General features: G+C 38.2%; 1 protein-coding gene across 5 annotated transcripts in view; it reads left to right on the plus strand.

The window, feature by feature from the left end:
• The window catches only part of STK39 (serine/threonine kinase 39), a 99,071-nt gene that overhangs the window by 61,705 nt on the left and 21,547 nt on the right, over positions 1-15,819 (plus strand). For all 5 annotated transcript variants that reach the window (XR_009723906.1, XR_009723903.1, XM_061343285.1 and 2 more), the window contains one exon: positions 15,066-15,118. Coding sequence is in view for 3 of the 5 variants with exons in the window: in XM_061343285.1 (XP_061199269.1) it covers positions 15,066-15,118 (53 nt within the window). In the remaining 2 variants the exon portion in view is untranslated. The remainder of the gene's footprint in view (positions 1-15,065; positions 15,119-15,819) is intronic.

Here is a 15,819-nt window from a genome sequence, read left to right on the forward strand (position 1 = left end):
GCTTCATCTGCTGCTATTATATAGCTTTTAAAGTGTAGCTTGATATTCAGATAAACGTTGTGAACATTAGGTGCTAGAGTTGAAGACTCAGAGCTCAGTATATCATAAAAAATGTTAGAAGCTTTTCCTTTTAAAATAATTCACTTGAGGCAATCAAATTACACAAACTGCAGTAGCTTGATGAGTTCAGAACACATTGGTTTTAGCTGCTGAGAATTACTGTTAGAAAAAACCAATCTCAGTACTGATGTGGATAAAAATGTAAATACCAGCAAAATACAAGAGGGATGAATTGACAGATGGGGAGGATGAGAGGAAAGGGGAAGTAAACACATCAAAGAGAAGGCTAAGGAAGGTCTCATCTATTCATTGCCTTCCTTTTGCTTCCCTAGAGAAGGCACTATGATGTAAGGAGACAGCAAAAGGTGAGCATCACAGCTGGGAAGGAGCCCTTCCTGTGTGATGGAGGCTGGATGGGCTAGGACCTGAGAGGAGAAGGCATTTCCCAGGGTCCTCAGGCAGGAAGGGGTGGTGGAGAGAAAACCGATTGCACGTGCTACTGCTTAGTCTATGACTAGGGGATTACCTTGGTTGCAGAGAACTTGTCATGGAAGTTGATACAAACATTTAGAGGTTGGACAGAAACAACTTATTGTGAGGCTTGGGAGTGTGATCCAAAAGACCTGAAGAGTACTGCCTTGAAATCTGGGACAGGACAAAGCCTAGGGAGATGGGCAGCCTTCATCAGGAGTGTGTATGGGGCAAGTAAGTGCTCCTCGGGCTTGGGTTTTTTTTCTCCGTCATTTACAGTGAGGCTCTGCTACACCAGCCCCATCCAATTTTAGATGTTTGTTTTGCACTTTTTTCTCTGTAGTAGAATGCTCACAAAGGTTAATAGTACCCATAAAAATTAAAAATCACCTTCCCAGAGGAGGAATTCTGGCAGAAGAATCCATGCATTTAAGTAATTGTTTTAGTGGATGGTCAGATTCTGCTATTCTTCCCAAGCAGAGCAGGGATGGACTCCTTCAATAATTGAGTAGGGCATGCCAAATTAACACCAGCCTCTCTTTAGTGCAGATGCCTTGTTGTGGGTGAGAAGCACAACTCACATTCTGAAATAATCTTTAAAGAATCCCATGGCACTCTTCATACAAGTGCTGGTATTTAACTCTCTTAGTCTGGATGGTTTCCAACTTGAGTATCTGTTTTTTTTTGTCCTTGTATTTAATACCTTTCTGTTTTAATAGTTTTCTCAGTGGAACTAACTTGTAAAAATGTTCTCTGCTGTCAGAGTTCCTTATTCAGTTGGTGATGGCAATTTCCACCATACTTTCTATCTCTTGCACTTGTGTTTTGGAGTATGTTGCACCAGAAGCGAAATGAGCAGCAATGTGTTTTAGGTAATTCCATGCAAAGCTTTTGAAAGGCTCTAGTATTAAATACTTAATAAAGACCATTAGTATCCCAAAACTCAAGTTTAATTAAGAGTCTGTGCTTGAATTTTTCCTGCAGTGAACTGAAAATATTGGTTCTCAGTTGCTTCTTGATCTTTTGCCATGGTGTGGAACTGACCCGAACTGACTATATGATCCTTGCGTTGAAATGTTGATGCTTGTTTACTCACTCTCACAGAAGAGGAGGAATTTGAGAGTGGGGAGGAACAAAATCTGTACTCCAGATTTTTGCCCTTGAGGCTGCGTACAGTGTGTGTCTTGGTAGTGGGGCCTGGAAGAAACTCTGAAAAGAGGATGTAAGGCAGTTGGCCATGGTATAGTCCTCTGATGGCCATGCCACGAGGGAAAAGGAATGGAAAGGAATTATCACCCTTGCTGGGAAATGTCCAGTCTAACCACCAAGCTATTACAGATTCAGGAAGGTCACTGACAGAGGGTTTGACTATTTAGATTAATAACAGAGACATTTCATATTAAATCAGGAGACTTGGTTAATAGTTAAGAATGGCAAATTATCTGAAGCAATCTAAGGTGGTTAAATTAGCTCCTGTGACAGGAAGATAATTTACTGACAGTAATTTGGAATGTCCCAGGACCTAATTTAATACAGTTCTTGCATGCTGGATGAATTAAGCCTGTGGAATAAGTACAAGAGGGGCAAATGGAAATTTTTTACTTGGTGCACTGGCAAATGGGATCCATCTATTATATTGTTGTATACCTTTATTTTACATAGTGTGTTCAGAAATGCCAAGGCAGGATTGTATGGCACTCGGATTGTGTTATTTACAGGTAAACGTTTGTGCGTGTCTGTATTTGTTATGAAAACATTTTCTCAGCTCGTAGAGCTGGTTTATCACACTCTGAAACTGTGTGTCACTTGATCCTATCTGAGGAATACATCATCTGGGGAGCTGGACAAACAGATACAATTCAGAATGACCAAGTCCAAGGAGTAGCCTGTAGCAGGCAGTTGCCTATGCTGTGCTACAGCAGGAGAGTTGTTAGGACTTAAGTGAAATGTGATTTCCTCTGAGTGCCAGAACATAGATGATGAGATATTACTCACTAGTTTGAGCTGACGCTCAAGTGCTAATCTTCTTGCTTTCACGTAGGCTTGGCTTTTTGACCTCTTTCTTAAAAACATACTTGGTTTGAGGTACCTCGTACAGCTATTCCTGTGTTGTTAAGGTTTTGATTTTTAAGCAAGTAAAAACTCCCTATAAACAGGCAAACCGCTAAACCTATTCATCTGCTCTGTCTAAAGGCAGAATGAGTTTTTTTAATTGGCTTAGTACCATAACCCAGGGTTCACAATTATTTTTGCTTATTTTTTTCCTCCTTTTATTTATTTATTTATTTTTTTAAATCTTGAAAATCTTCTATCATTCCAGTTACTTTTGTAAGTGCATCCTTCACCAAGACAGGTATTTCTCATCATTTTTGCTGTTTAGAACAGCTTCTGTTCTCCAGTGTATTTGATAACAAAATCCACAGACAAATTCCAAGCTGAGTGGTAGATTTATAACTGAAAAGGAACAGAACTTCTCTATAGGCTGGGAACTGATCTGGTATCAAACATCATAAACAAAACCATTTGTAGAATTCTTGAAATAAATGTCCCTGTGATTACATTATTGAGCACTGCCCCATAATTTATTTTGCCATCACCTTGGGAACTGGGGAGGTATCAGGATTTGGTTACTGAGCTGAATTTTATTTTCAGAGCATGAAAACTCCATTTAAATAACCTTTTTAATCATGATTAAATCATGACTGAAATCAGTAAGCAGGAACCCTTGATTAAACTATTGATTCTAATCCTGCTTTCTGTTTGTACCTCTATTATTTCCATCATTGCTTGCTCTTTAAAAATGGTAAATTATGCTTTTCTCATTCACTACTTAAGGATGTTTTTATGCCTTGCTGTGTTTTTATTGAAAATAAACATTCAAAAATTTATTTTAATTATGACCTAAATAATCCTGTCTGCAATTGCTATACCATCACTTATTAAACAGAGAACTGGTATATTTGTTTATCAAAACAACTTTTGTATGTAAAATTGATAATTGAGTCAAGGAATCAATATATTCTTTCTGTTTATTAAATCTACTTTATATGTCTAAGTATTTGGGTGGCAAGTCCATAGGGGGTCACAAGGATGATAAGGGGGCTTGGGCACCTCCCATACAAAGACAGGAAAAGAAAACCGGGGCTGTTCAGCCTGGAGAAGAGAAGGCTGCGTGGAGACCTCATAGCAGCCTTCCAGTATCTGAAGGGGGCCTACAAGGATGCTGGAGAGGAACTCTTCATCAAGGACTGTAGCGATAGGACAAGGGGTAATGGGTTAAAACTTAAACAGGGCAAGTTTAGGTTAGATATAAGGAAGAAGTTCTTTGCTGTGAGGGTCGTGAGGCACTGGAATGGGTTGTCCAAAGAAGTGATAAGTGCTCCATCTCTGGAAGACTTCAAGGCCAGGCTGGATGGGGCTTTGAGCAATCTGGCCAACGTGAGGTGTCCTTGCCCATGGCAGAGGGGGTTGGAAGTAGATGATCTTTAAGGTTCCTTCCGAATAGAACCATTCTATGATTCTGTGAATTAGGCATTTAACCTGCTCAGCTGTGGTTGTAAATTATGCAGTTGCATTTGGAGATGTTTCTGAATGATTCCAGTCTAACTTTTTATTGTTTTATTTACAGAAGAAAAAAAACCGAAAGCATGAAAATCAACAAAGAAACCCAAACATCACCTCCAACCTCCTTTGTGTTAAAAAAAGTAGTTTAAAACATGGTTAGACATCAGTGTTGAAAGTAATTTTATTTGGATTATTAATGTTAATGGCCAACTGTAATATGGCTTACATTTTGATAATGCAGAATTTAACTCCAATTAGTTATTTTTCTAATAGTTTTAAAGACATGTTACTACTTTGAGAGGCCACACTGTTTCATCTTCATCCATCTGTTGTAGAGTTGCTAGTGAATGTGTTGATGTAGCACATTTGGTGGGGGGTTGAAACCATCTTAAATACTTCTGTCTGTTTTGGCTGCTTCTTCCCCTTTAATGTTGTGATTCTTTGCCTTTCCACTTTGCACTGGTAGGGACTTTCCACTTCGCACTGGTTGGGACGGTATTAGGTCACTATAAAAGATCCAGGTTTTGGTTGGTTGGTTTGTGTCTTCCGATACTTTTGAGGGGAAGGCAAAAATTTAACTGCTCATTCATTAACCCAGTTTTGATCCACAAAGCAGGCCAGTGAATTGACCTCAAGAGGTACACTGGGACAAGAACTTTACTAGCAGGCTTCGGTAGTGAAACTTGTTTATTTTAAAGCTACTTTTGAGAAAGTTTGGCCCATGGCAATGAAACTAGGTGAAACCATTGAAGATTTAAAAAAATAAAAACTTTTTGCCATATTTCCCACTCTTGTTGATAAGCTAGTAAGAGTCCATCAATTTTAGGCAGATAATGTGCAAATTGTCATAATCATGTGGTGGCTCAGGTGTCTTTCTGGTTTCCCTACAAGTCTTATTTGGTTGTGATAGTCATGTGCTGATAGATAATCAGGAGTGAAAAACTCCAAGCCAATGGCAATTAAAGGATGCACACACCCAGGGAGTTTATGATTCAGCATCTTTAAAACACGCTTTGGTTTAGATAAGGCAAAAAGTTTCTCTTGACTCTTCCCTGTTTTGTGCACTGGGGATTTATAAATATCTAATAAAAACCACCAATACATACCTGTAGAATTTGTTGCAAGTCTTTTGTCTTGATTACATAAATTAAATCACTTTCCTAGCACTCTGTTTTGAAGTATCCCAAGCCTCATGGCAATGAACTGTCTTTCACAGTTTCTGATTTAAAGAACTGAAGTTTTGCTTCAAGCATAGTGGCCATTTTACCATGCTGTACTTGGAGAATTTGTCACTGGAAGAAACAGGTTATAATCTCTATTTTTGTGCACCAGGCATGCAGAAGCATACAAAGTAAGCCTTTGCATGTTTAATCTCTTAGTTGCTCTGGTATTTTTTATCAGTCAGGCAGATGGTATGTCACTGTAGTCATGCAGCTAGTAGAGGTTTGACTTCCTTCAGCTGTGCACTGATCAATAGTGTTTGGTATCAAGAAATACGGAGAACTTTCCATATATATGGAAATACTATATATGAAATATACTGGTGAGGGTATGTTAAACTATTGGCAAGTCCAAGAAAGGCAACTATAACCATAGCGTGCTGTAATCTTTAACACATTGATCAAGTTATGTGCATGGCAGTTGTCCTCTCTGTTATTTAAATGCTCCCACTGAGTACTTCAGAGTGATTGTTTTTTAACATTATTGACATCATCTGTACATAACTCCAGTTCTTTCTAGGAACAAGTCAGTTTTAGATCACTTCTGGTTTTGAGCAAGCATTGAGATTTTGCCACATTAATAAATTCTCAGTGTAACTGTGTACTCCCCTTCATTGTATTTCAAGTACTTGTTAAAAATATTGATGCATTTCACAACTCAAATCTTTACCATTGCATTTTAAAAAACTTTTGTGCTAATTCAGGAATAATTTTAGGGAAAAAACTTATGATTAATATTGCCCTCTGTGCAGCAACAAAACTGATGGTTCTTTGCCTGAGTTGCTTCCACCAGCTGATATATGAGAGCAGGTAGGAAGTGTGAGCCTCAAAAAATATGATGCAAGTGAATCCTGCTTTGCGCTGCCTGTGCAGAGAAATGGGTCACAGGGGATTGAGGTGGAAATACTGTTTGTTCCAGAGCTTGCTGTTTGACTTAGCTGGGAATGAATATAATGAGAAAAAAAGTTGAAGGGCTTATAACATTCTTTTGATTTAGCTTCTGGCATCAGTAACTGCAGATAAGAGAGAAGACCTATTTAAAAGCATCTTGGAGTATAGATATATCTAAAATGTCTCTAGTTTTAACACTTTTGTGTCAAGGAAGTAAGACTTGGGGCTGTAAACCAGTGAATGGAAAGGAACGACTTAATGATCATATGTCACTTCTAAAATGATAAACAACTTTTTGCAGACTTGCTTGGTGGTACTTGCGTGTATCATCTAGTTTTCCTGTGTTTCTTCTATATGCAACTTGTGCATTTTCTTAGTTTTACTATAATTTTTTAATTTTTACATCAGTTTTTACTAGATTAAAATCACTCTAACTTCTTCTGAGTCTTAAGCAACTTTGGACTGGTCAGCTGTGGATAGAACTGGCCAACATCTTAAGTCAGATGACGGTATTTCATTGTGCAGTTGGCTGGTTTTCATTCTTGAAAGCATAATTGGGCTGGTTTTTGCCATTAATATTGCTGCTGTCTCTTGAAGTACAGTGATGAACTAGTGTGTTGCACCATTTCAGGGATCTGCTCCTTACTTAAGAACATGTGAAGATTAAATGGTAGTGGCAGTATTTTGTGTATTTAAGTTTTGAGCCCTGTAACTTGATCTTGAAGAATCGTATGCTAAACATCTTTGCTTCTTCCAGTAATGTATATGGAGGGATAAGTCATAAACCTATGGGTAGTTTTTTTTCGAACCACTGAAGTAAATGGTAGAGTTTTAATGGAATTCAAAGAACTGTAATTTAGGACTAATATAGAGAGATTTTAGTCCCTTTCTGCTTGGTGGCAATCTGGAAGCAGGGCAGACCTCAAACATCGATTTTACTCCTACCAAAAGTTAACAGAAATGCTATTCCATTTAATCAAGGATTGACCTGAAGTCATTAAAAATAAGTTGAGAAAAACCATCTTTCTCTACAATGCTGAGTAGGTAAGATCTGCTCTTGATAGTATGGTACTGTATAATGGAAGAGCCTGGATATCGATTAGGAAATGACAGCTGAGCTTGGAAATGTTAGAGAGAAAGGGATTTACATAAACATGTGGTGAATCCTCAGGAGGCTAATGCTTCTTTACAGTAAATGCTCTCTTCTGTAGTGTTTATGTGATCCCACAGGAGCCTTAAGGTTCTGATTCACAAAATTGCTTTAATAAACAGACTTTCTCTTATTACTGCTTTGGTTCTACTGCATGCAATGTACTGTGACTTAAGAAAGGAAAAAGTTTTCTCCATGTATAATACAGGGCATTGAGTGAAAAATAAAACACTTGTGGAATAAACCAACGCTATGAAAGCTAGGCTACAAAGGGAACCATTTTAAACTTGTGCATTATGCCTTGAGCACATGAAAGTGAGAAATGGGTGAACCGTTATTGTGAGAAGGAAGATGACCTTTTGACTTTGAATAACATTTCATGTGGGCAAATAACATTTGTCCCTTCAACATTAGAATAGCAAGCAAAATTTCTTGTAAAAAAACCCTGCCAACCTTAGTCGTGTGTTTTTCCCTCAATTATATTTCTTGCATTATACACACAAAGATCTTGCCCCAGAGATGTGGAATGAAAATTGGATGAGTACAGCTTTAGGATGTGCAACCTACCTATCACTCTGATTAGTCCACTCTGTTTTGATGTGAACTTCTGCTTTCTTTACAGTGTAAATGAGCAAGTCATTTAAGTACCTCTGTGATTTTAATTACACCAGTAAATGCAGTCAGGCAGTGCAAATACCATACTGCTGCCCTTGCTTCCTAAGCTATGCTCTCTTTGTTTTTTTCCATTATAATTTAGTTTGCTTCTGTGATAGTTTCAATGCAGTTCACATTTTGGAGGGAAGGAACATCAGTGAGACCTAAATTTTGTACAAGTGTGGTAAGTGTGATGCTTATTTTCAGCGTGTTTTGTTTGTCAAAGCACACTGACTTAAACTTGGCCAGTGTGACTAGTCCTTTGTGGTGGGGAAATTCTGTTCTGGTGGGAATAAAGGAGTAGGAGCATGGGAAAGGGAAAGACTGGTTGGTGAAGGGTGCCATGTGCACCATGTGTTATGGTGCCATTCATAAAAAAGTTTATACCATTTGAGTCGAAGACTATTTTTGGTTCCAGAGATCAATATGTATTCTGCTGTTGTCTCTTTTGCTAGCCAAACTTGTTAAGTTTTGACAGAACTAGCAACGTACAAGCTTGAATTTTAGGGAGAACACACTTAATGGAGATTTTTCTAAACATGAGTCTACCAGTTCTGTTGCTGAGTTATAACTAGTCATGATGTGAAAAGTGGATGGAAGAAATAAGTGCTCCTCTGACTTTATTCTGAGAATGCTTTCTTGTTTATAATTTAGTTAATCAGACCATGTTCCTCCTCAAAGCTGGTCAGGCGCTGAAATTGCAGGGAGCATCCCTTTTACTAGGCAACAAATGGTGCACGCACTCTAGCTCCTTAACTTCCTCCCTTCATGGGCTAACTAAGGACACTTGCCTAGGCAGAGCTTGTATTTTGTTGAGCATACCATAAAGCATAGCTTTTGGGTTTTCATTGACCTTTTTTGTTTGTTGTTTTGAGGTTTTTTGTTGGATTTGTTGTTCGTTGTTTTTATTTGTTTGAGGTTTTTGTTTGTTTGTTTTTTAATGTTTTCACTTACTTCTCCTTGACTTGTAATATCCTTCATGTTCAACTGGTGCTTAGGAAAAAAAGGGTGAAAGAGGGAAGATACATATATATATAGATCTTCCTTCTTATATCTAGCTCTCTCTATACATGTATATATGTCTGTAGGTAGAAGATATTTCTGTATCCATCTCTCTGTATATATCTCTCTTCTTTCATATATATATGAAGACAGGCTGAGAAAGTTGGGGCTGTTCAGCCTGGAGAAGAGAAGGCTGCATGGAGACCTCATAGCAGCCTTCCAGTATCTGAAGGGGTCCTACAAGGATGCTGGAAAGGGATTCTTCATTAGGGACTGTAGTGATAGGACAAGAGGTAACGGGTTCAAACTTAAACAGGGGAAGTTTAGATTAGATATAAGGAAGAAGTTCTTTACTGTAAGGGTGGTGAGGCACTGGAATGGGTTGCCCAGGGAAGTTGTGAATGCTCCATCCCTGGCGGTTGGATGAAGCCTTGGGTGACATGGATTAGTGTGAGGTGTCCCTGCCCATGTCAGGGGGGTTGGAGCTAGATGATCTTAAGGTCCTTTCCAACCCTAACTATTCTATGATTCTGTGATTCTATATATGTTTGTATTTAAATGTAATCATGCAGAACTAAGGAAAAATATGTGAGAAAGAAAGTGGAATTTGCTCCAGGCCAAAGCACCTCTATGTTTGAGTCTGTTAAGATAGGTTCAGTGCTGAGGAAATGGGCTAAGTGAGTATTTGTTGTTCCAGGAGAGTTCTGTCTTTTGCTGCCTCAACTCAGTGCTACATAGAAATAGTAGATAATATTCTTGTGCCTTGTTAGGACTAGTTTGTCATTTTCCATAACAAAGGAAAATGACTGTTTGTCATTTCCGATAACAAAGGAAAATGATACAGTAATGAAAAGAATGGTTACCATCCAAGTTGGGTAATGTTGCTGTAAAGCAATTCATGGTTACATATGCAAGTGGGCAAAAATGAGAGTGATTTATATTATTTTTTCATTGGAGATGTGGGAAAGGATGATTAAGCAGTTGAATTAGAAAGTAGCATTTGATAAAGAAAGTAGTGTTTCATACAAAGGGATGTATTTGTGAAATGCCATAGATTGAAAGCATGGGTGTTTACAGTATAGTCTAGTGTCCTAGTTTACACACAGAAAAAAATGGTCATAGTAGCAATGAAAGAGATGGAGACAGCACCACTCCATGAAAACAACGGTAAGTTTACTATGTTGGTGGGCAATAATTTACTGATTTTGTTGTTGTTGATTTGCTTTTTTTTTTTGTTGCCTTTTTTTTTTACAGCAGAATTTACTTTGTGACAAGCTGTAGATGAAGTGATGCAGCATCCCTTTTAAGTGTGATCATAGAATGATTTGGGTTGGAAGGGATCTTAAAACCCACCTAGTTCTAAACCGCCTGCCCCACAGGCAGGGACACCTTCCAGTAGAGCAGGTTGCTGAAAGCCCTGTCCAACCTGGCCTTGAACACTGCCAGGGATGGAGCATTCTCAACTTTCTATGGGCAGCCTATTCTAGTGCCTCACCACCCTTGCAGTGAAGAATTTCTTCCTAGTGTCTGATCTAAATCTACCATGTTTCAGTTTAAAGCTATTCCCCCTTGTCCTGTTGCTAAATGGGCTTGTAAAAAGTCCCTCTCCTGATTTCTTGTAGGCACCCTTTAGGTACCAGGAGGCTGTTGTAAGGTATCCCTGGAGCTTTCTCTTCTCCAGGCTGAACTATCCCAACTCACTCAGCCTGTCTTCATAGGAGAGGTGCTCCAAGTCCTTCTTGGCCCTCCTCTGGTTTGCTTCAGCAGGTCCGCATCCTTATTGTCCTGGGGGCTCCAGAGCTGAATGCAGTACTCCAAGTGGGGTCGCACAAGAGCGGAGTAGAGGGGGAGAATCACTTCTCTCAACCTCCTGATTGCGCTCCTTTTGATGCAGGCCAGGATATGGTTGGCTTTCTGAGCTAAAAGTGGACATTGCTGGGTCATGTTCAGTTTGTCATCAAACAACATCCCCAAGTCTTCACCTCAGGGCTATTCTTAGTCCATTCTCTGCCCAACCTGTAAATGCGATGGGGAAGTGCCTGTGATTTATGGTTTCTAACTCTATCTGAAAAAAGATAATGAAGAAAATCAGGAGGTTTTGCATCTGCTGTAACTAATCAAAAGCCATAAATGATGTCGTTTCCCTGTGATGTACATGTGCTCTATATTGTTTCACAAATCAGCTTTGTTAATTGTCATTCTGTTATCACCTGCATTCTTTGACATTGAGCTCTGTATATCAGCCCTTGTAAGCCACATATGATGACTGAGTAGCTGAAAAATCAGCAAGCAATGCAGAGACAAAACCTGTGTGTTCTTACACACATGCCCATGTCCTTCTTTTGGCTTACCTTATTTGAGAATTTTCTTCTTCCTTTGGGAAGGAAGAATATATGGCTACTTAGGTATGGTAAGATGTATCCCATCCAGGAATACATTCTCCCTAAGGACCATATAGAAGTTGCTGAAGATTGTGGGAAATAGAAGCTAATGTTTTGGATAATTCTGCATGATAATTGGTGGATAAATAGGGAAGGGGGAGCGGAGGAGGGGAAGTAGTAGTGAAAAAGAATGAGAATCTGCTGCTTGATATATAACCAAGCTATCTCAGTATGATTTACATGTTAAGTTTAATTCCAAGACATCTAATTTCCTCGGATCTCACTCATATGATAGACATTCTATGTTTAAGGACAAAAGAAATAATGATGTTTAATATGTCCAATTTACAGTTGCACCATTACACAACCACGATTTCCTATTTTAATTCAACAACGTAGATCTTTTGTCAAGCATATGGAACACAGCTAACTGACTATAGCAGGAATTATGCTATCATTAGGTAATTATTTGACAGACTTTGTTTTTAAATGTGAAAACCTGAAATCTTGTTCCTTTAAAACAGAGCATCTTCATTTCATATCCTACTGACAGGGTGGTCTCAGTTTGTAGACTGGGAATAAGTGATGAAGTTGGCCCATGCTTTTTTCTAGTTCTGTGCGGAAGCATTACTCCCTAGAAAATCAGACCTAGCAATTGAATTGCGCACATCAAGTGGTCCTGGTGAAAACAGAAGAATAATGAGAATTTGCAAAATATGCTTTCAGAAAGTGTAAAATTTTAAATTCTGAAGTTACTTGGCAAGAAAGATGGCTGCTAAACATCTTAGCATGTGCTTTGGTATTGGCCTTGTTCAGAGCAGTTCTATAGAATTCCTACTGTTGGAGGTGACTGCATGATGAAAAGCAACCTCCAGGGAATCAGTACACTACAGTGTACTAAAATGCAAGAAAGTATTCAAAATTTACTACTTTTTAAAGGAGATGGGCTGTTTTTATCCATGATAATCCAGGTATATTAGTCTGCAATGGCATAGAACAAGAAGAAAATAAGCGGTATTATAAGAGACGGCAAAAAATTGAGTTTGCATTTTCAAATGAATATCTTTTTCACAAATGCATTAGAGAAACTAGGGGCCATTAAGAAATGATGAAGATAAAATTATTAATCACAAAGATAAGTGCCTTTCTTCAAATCCTGTTTCTATTTAGTAGAAGTAAAGCCTGTGTGCTGCTGCATGGTAAGAATGTAATGGATCTAAGAAAAAAGAGAACTCCAATGGAACAAATGAAATGCTGCTTGGAAGCTCTGCCTGCAAATAAGTCAACAAATCCAAATAGTTGTCACCAAAGTGTATCAAGGGAACTAGTAAACTAATTTATGGTAACAATGACACTAACTAGAATCACAGAGGTATTGGAGGACTGGAGAAGAGTATGAGAAGCTTTTAGGGAATAGCTCAAGTACATCTTCTGTTTGGTAGAATATATAATGGAGTAAATAACTGATGGAAATAAATGTCTGGAAGGTAATGGAACTGTAAGCAAAAGCACTTACAGACTTCTAGCGAATTACTCTTGCTGGACTTCTTTTGTTTTGCTTTCCTGAATTATAGTATACCATTAAAAGGGAAGTAGCAGAGTCCTAAGTTCAGAATAGTTCAGTGTAACAATTCCAGATAGCCATCCAGAGTTGGATGGCTGAATACATATCAGCTTTCCCTGAACTTTCACCTTTGCTTAAATAACGAGATCTGACTCATTAATCTTCTGTTTGGGGCATTCCGCAATTTTGGAGACAAAGTAAAATGCACCCCATTTGCGTGCTACTTGATGAGTCTGTAATGTGAGCAGCTGGTCTTTCATGTAGCTCTATCAGTCTGTTGCAAAGGTGGTAATTTTCATGAGAGTGCCATTTTTATGGTGGATGTCCTACTTACGGGAGGTCTGCGGAAAGATACAGTCTGAGACCCTAATTTATTACCTTCTAGGTAATTAGCTGTAAGAGTGCAAAGTCTACAGAATTGCTTCTCAGCTGGTTTTAGCATTTGACTTCAAAAGAGTGTGCAGGAAATCAGTGTCTAAGTCTGAGCTGCATCGCATGTCCAGTCAAAACATATGTTAAGAAAAATGCTAAATTTCTGTGCAACTTCCCTATTTTTAGAAAGCAGCAGTTTTAGCAAGCTTATTAGATATAATTAATTTCAGCAAAGGGAAGTGTATTGGTGTATGGTTTTTTTAGTGAGGGAAAAAACTATCTAGGTTTTTTAGTGAGGGAGAGGAAAGAACTGAGATTCATGCTAATTCTGTGTTGAATAAAAATAGTGCAATATTCCATATAATGGCAGCAGATTTCTATAGCAAATGAACCTCGTAAATCTGTTCTGGCTAGCTGCATTATTTGCAGCTTTGTATTAGTGATTCTAAACTCCCATAATTCTTTATGTAGAGTAGAGTTTTAGGAACCCAGAACTCCTTCAGCTTTGAAGCATTCAGTATATTCAGTAAATGAGTACTTGTCATTTTATGCCCTGCATGTGGCATACTTATTTTTCAGGGTTTGCTATCTTGCCTTTGTCTGTGTTGCCAGTCATTTTGGTTTTTGTGTTCCTGCATGTTGCCAGTTTTTGACTGTAATATTCTTATAAGTATTTAGCAAGTGATAATAGCTGTAAGTCACAGCTGAGTATGCCTGCCTATTGGATTTAGTTTTCCCACAGCAAGACTTCATGGCCTGGTACGCTGAAATATGAGCTTGCATGCAGTTTCCTTGCTGAAGAGAAGAATAATGGCATGCAAAACACATTCTGTTGCTATTAGCTTTTCAAGTGGATTGAGCTATTCACTGGAAAAAGAGTGTGCTACAGCAATTAAGTTCATCCCTATGCTCAGTAGGCTTGCCATTTCCAAAAATGAGATGGCCGTGTATTTTGCAAAGAGGCTAATGTTTTATTGGTGGTAGAAATTATTAACTAAAACAAGCTGGAAACATACAAGGAATGGCAGTTTGGAGCATGATATGAGACTGTAAAGGAATTCTTTAATATAGGCATTAAGTCCCTTATGAGAGTGTCATACACTGAACTGGTTAAAGCAATCTTCAAACAGGAAGGATAGAAACCTTTGGCTTTCACACTCTGCTGCTTATTTTATGTGTAGCTAGAGCCTCACTGCTGAGACAATGGTGGTCACTGAAATAAGTTCCTCATTTCAAAACAGCTTTATAAACACCATGCATCAAATGCTGCTTTTTAGCATGTAATGTTTGCTAGATACTTTTTGTCTTAAATGAGCATGTCTTGTATAAATGTGATCTCAGATGGGGAGTTTTAAGTCCAAGTGAATACTCTTGGAGAAGAAGAGGTAATATGTACAATTTCAGACTATATTGAGCTAGCAGGGTCATTATGGTAGAGTGTCTTTTGAAGATGAAAAAGGAAAATATTTACCAGAAGATCTTATTTTATCCTTTAGGTTACCATAGGTATTTCTCAGCTTAAGCGTATCTTTCTGTTAGTTTTTTCCCAGAATACTGCCATGAAAATGTGGTGGAGTCTCTCCAGTATGGGCATTTTTGGAGAGCAGTGTTTTTCAAGTTGAGGAAATTCACACTAGGAAAATGGGGTTATCAGTGGCACAGGTGTTCTTCGGGTGTAGGAACTGAATAGTTGTTCTGTCTTCATTACATTTTAATGTATACACAATGTTTTTCAGGAACTCCAGGAAAGAACTTAATGACATACGGTTTGAGTTTACTCCAGGCAGAGGTAAGGCTCCTTCAGTTGAATTATTCTCTCATTGCTCAAAAATGTATTTCAGAAATTGATTACTGTTTATGCTTAATACTAACTGTCTCTGGATTGTTTCCTACACTGCAGAGCTTTATATTGAACTTCAGCTGAACAAGAATAGCAGATATTTGTAAATTCTAGTGGCAAGGTTGCATAATATGTAGTATATATTAGACCTGATCCCCAGTATACTTTATCATTTCATGTCATATTGAAATGATCTATATGGTATATATAGATTGTGAATAGCAATACTTACAGCTTTGGAATTTCCACTTTCACATGTGGAAAACATCGTAGGAGGTGGAATATAGCAGCCATGAAAGTGTATGGGTGATGGTGATAATACTTAAGCTTCTCTCTCCTGCGTAATAAAAGAAGTTCTGTTAACAATGCTGTCTTCAACTGAAAGTTGTTTCATCTGTAGCTTTGATATCATCACCAGAAAGAAATTTTTACATTGAAACTTTACTGCAGGCTTGTAGGAGCATATTCGCTTTCCAGTGCTGGGAGTTCTAATAACTTATAAAGTTACTTTTGTTTGAAAAAAATCAATTGTTGGGATAAAATGCAGGAAGGGAGGCTGATAAGTTGAGTAAGAAGGTATCATTCTTGTTAATAGCAACAGTTTGAACTATGAACACATTCCATGGTTTTCAGCAGTCAATATTTACTAT

Source organism: Neopsephotus bourkii, unplaced genomic scaffold (assembly GCF_033783945.1).
Source record: "Neopsephotus bourkii isolate Nb327-2 ecotype Australia unplaced genomic scaffold, CSIRO-AGI_Nbou_v1 NB_196, whole genome shotgun sequence".
In the NCBI taxonomy this organism is placed as follows: domain Eukaryota; kingdom Metazoa; phylum Chordata; class Aves; order Psittaciformes; family Psittacidae; genus Neopsephotus; species Neopsephotus bourkii.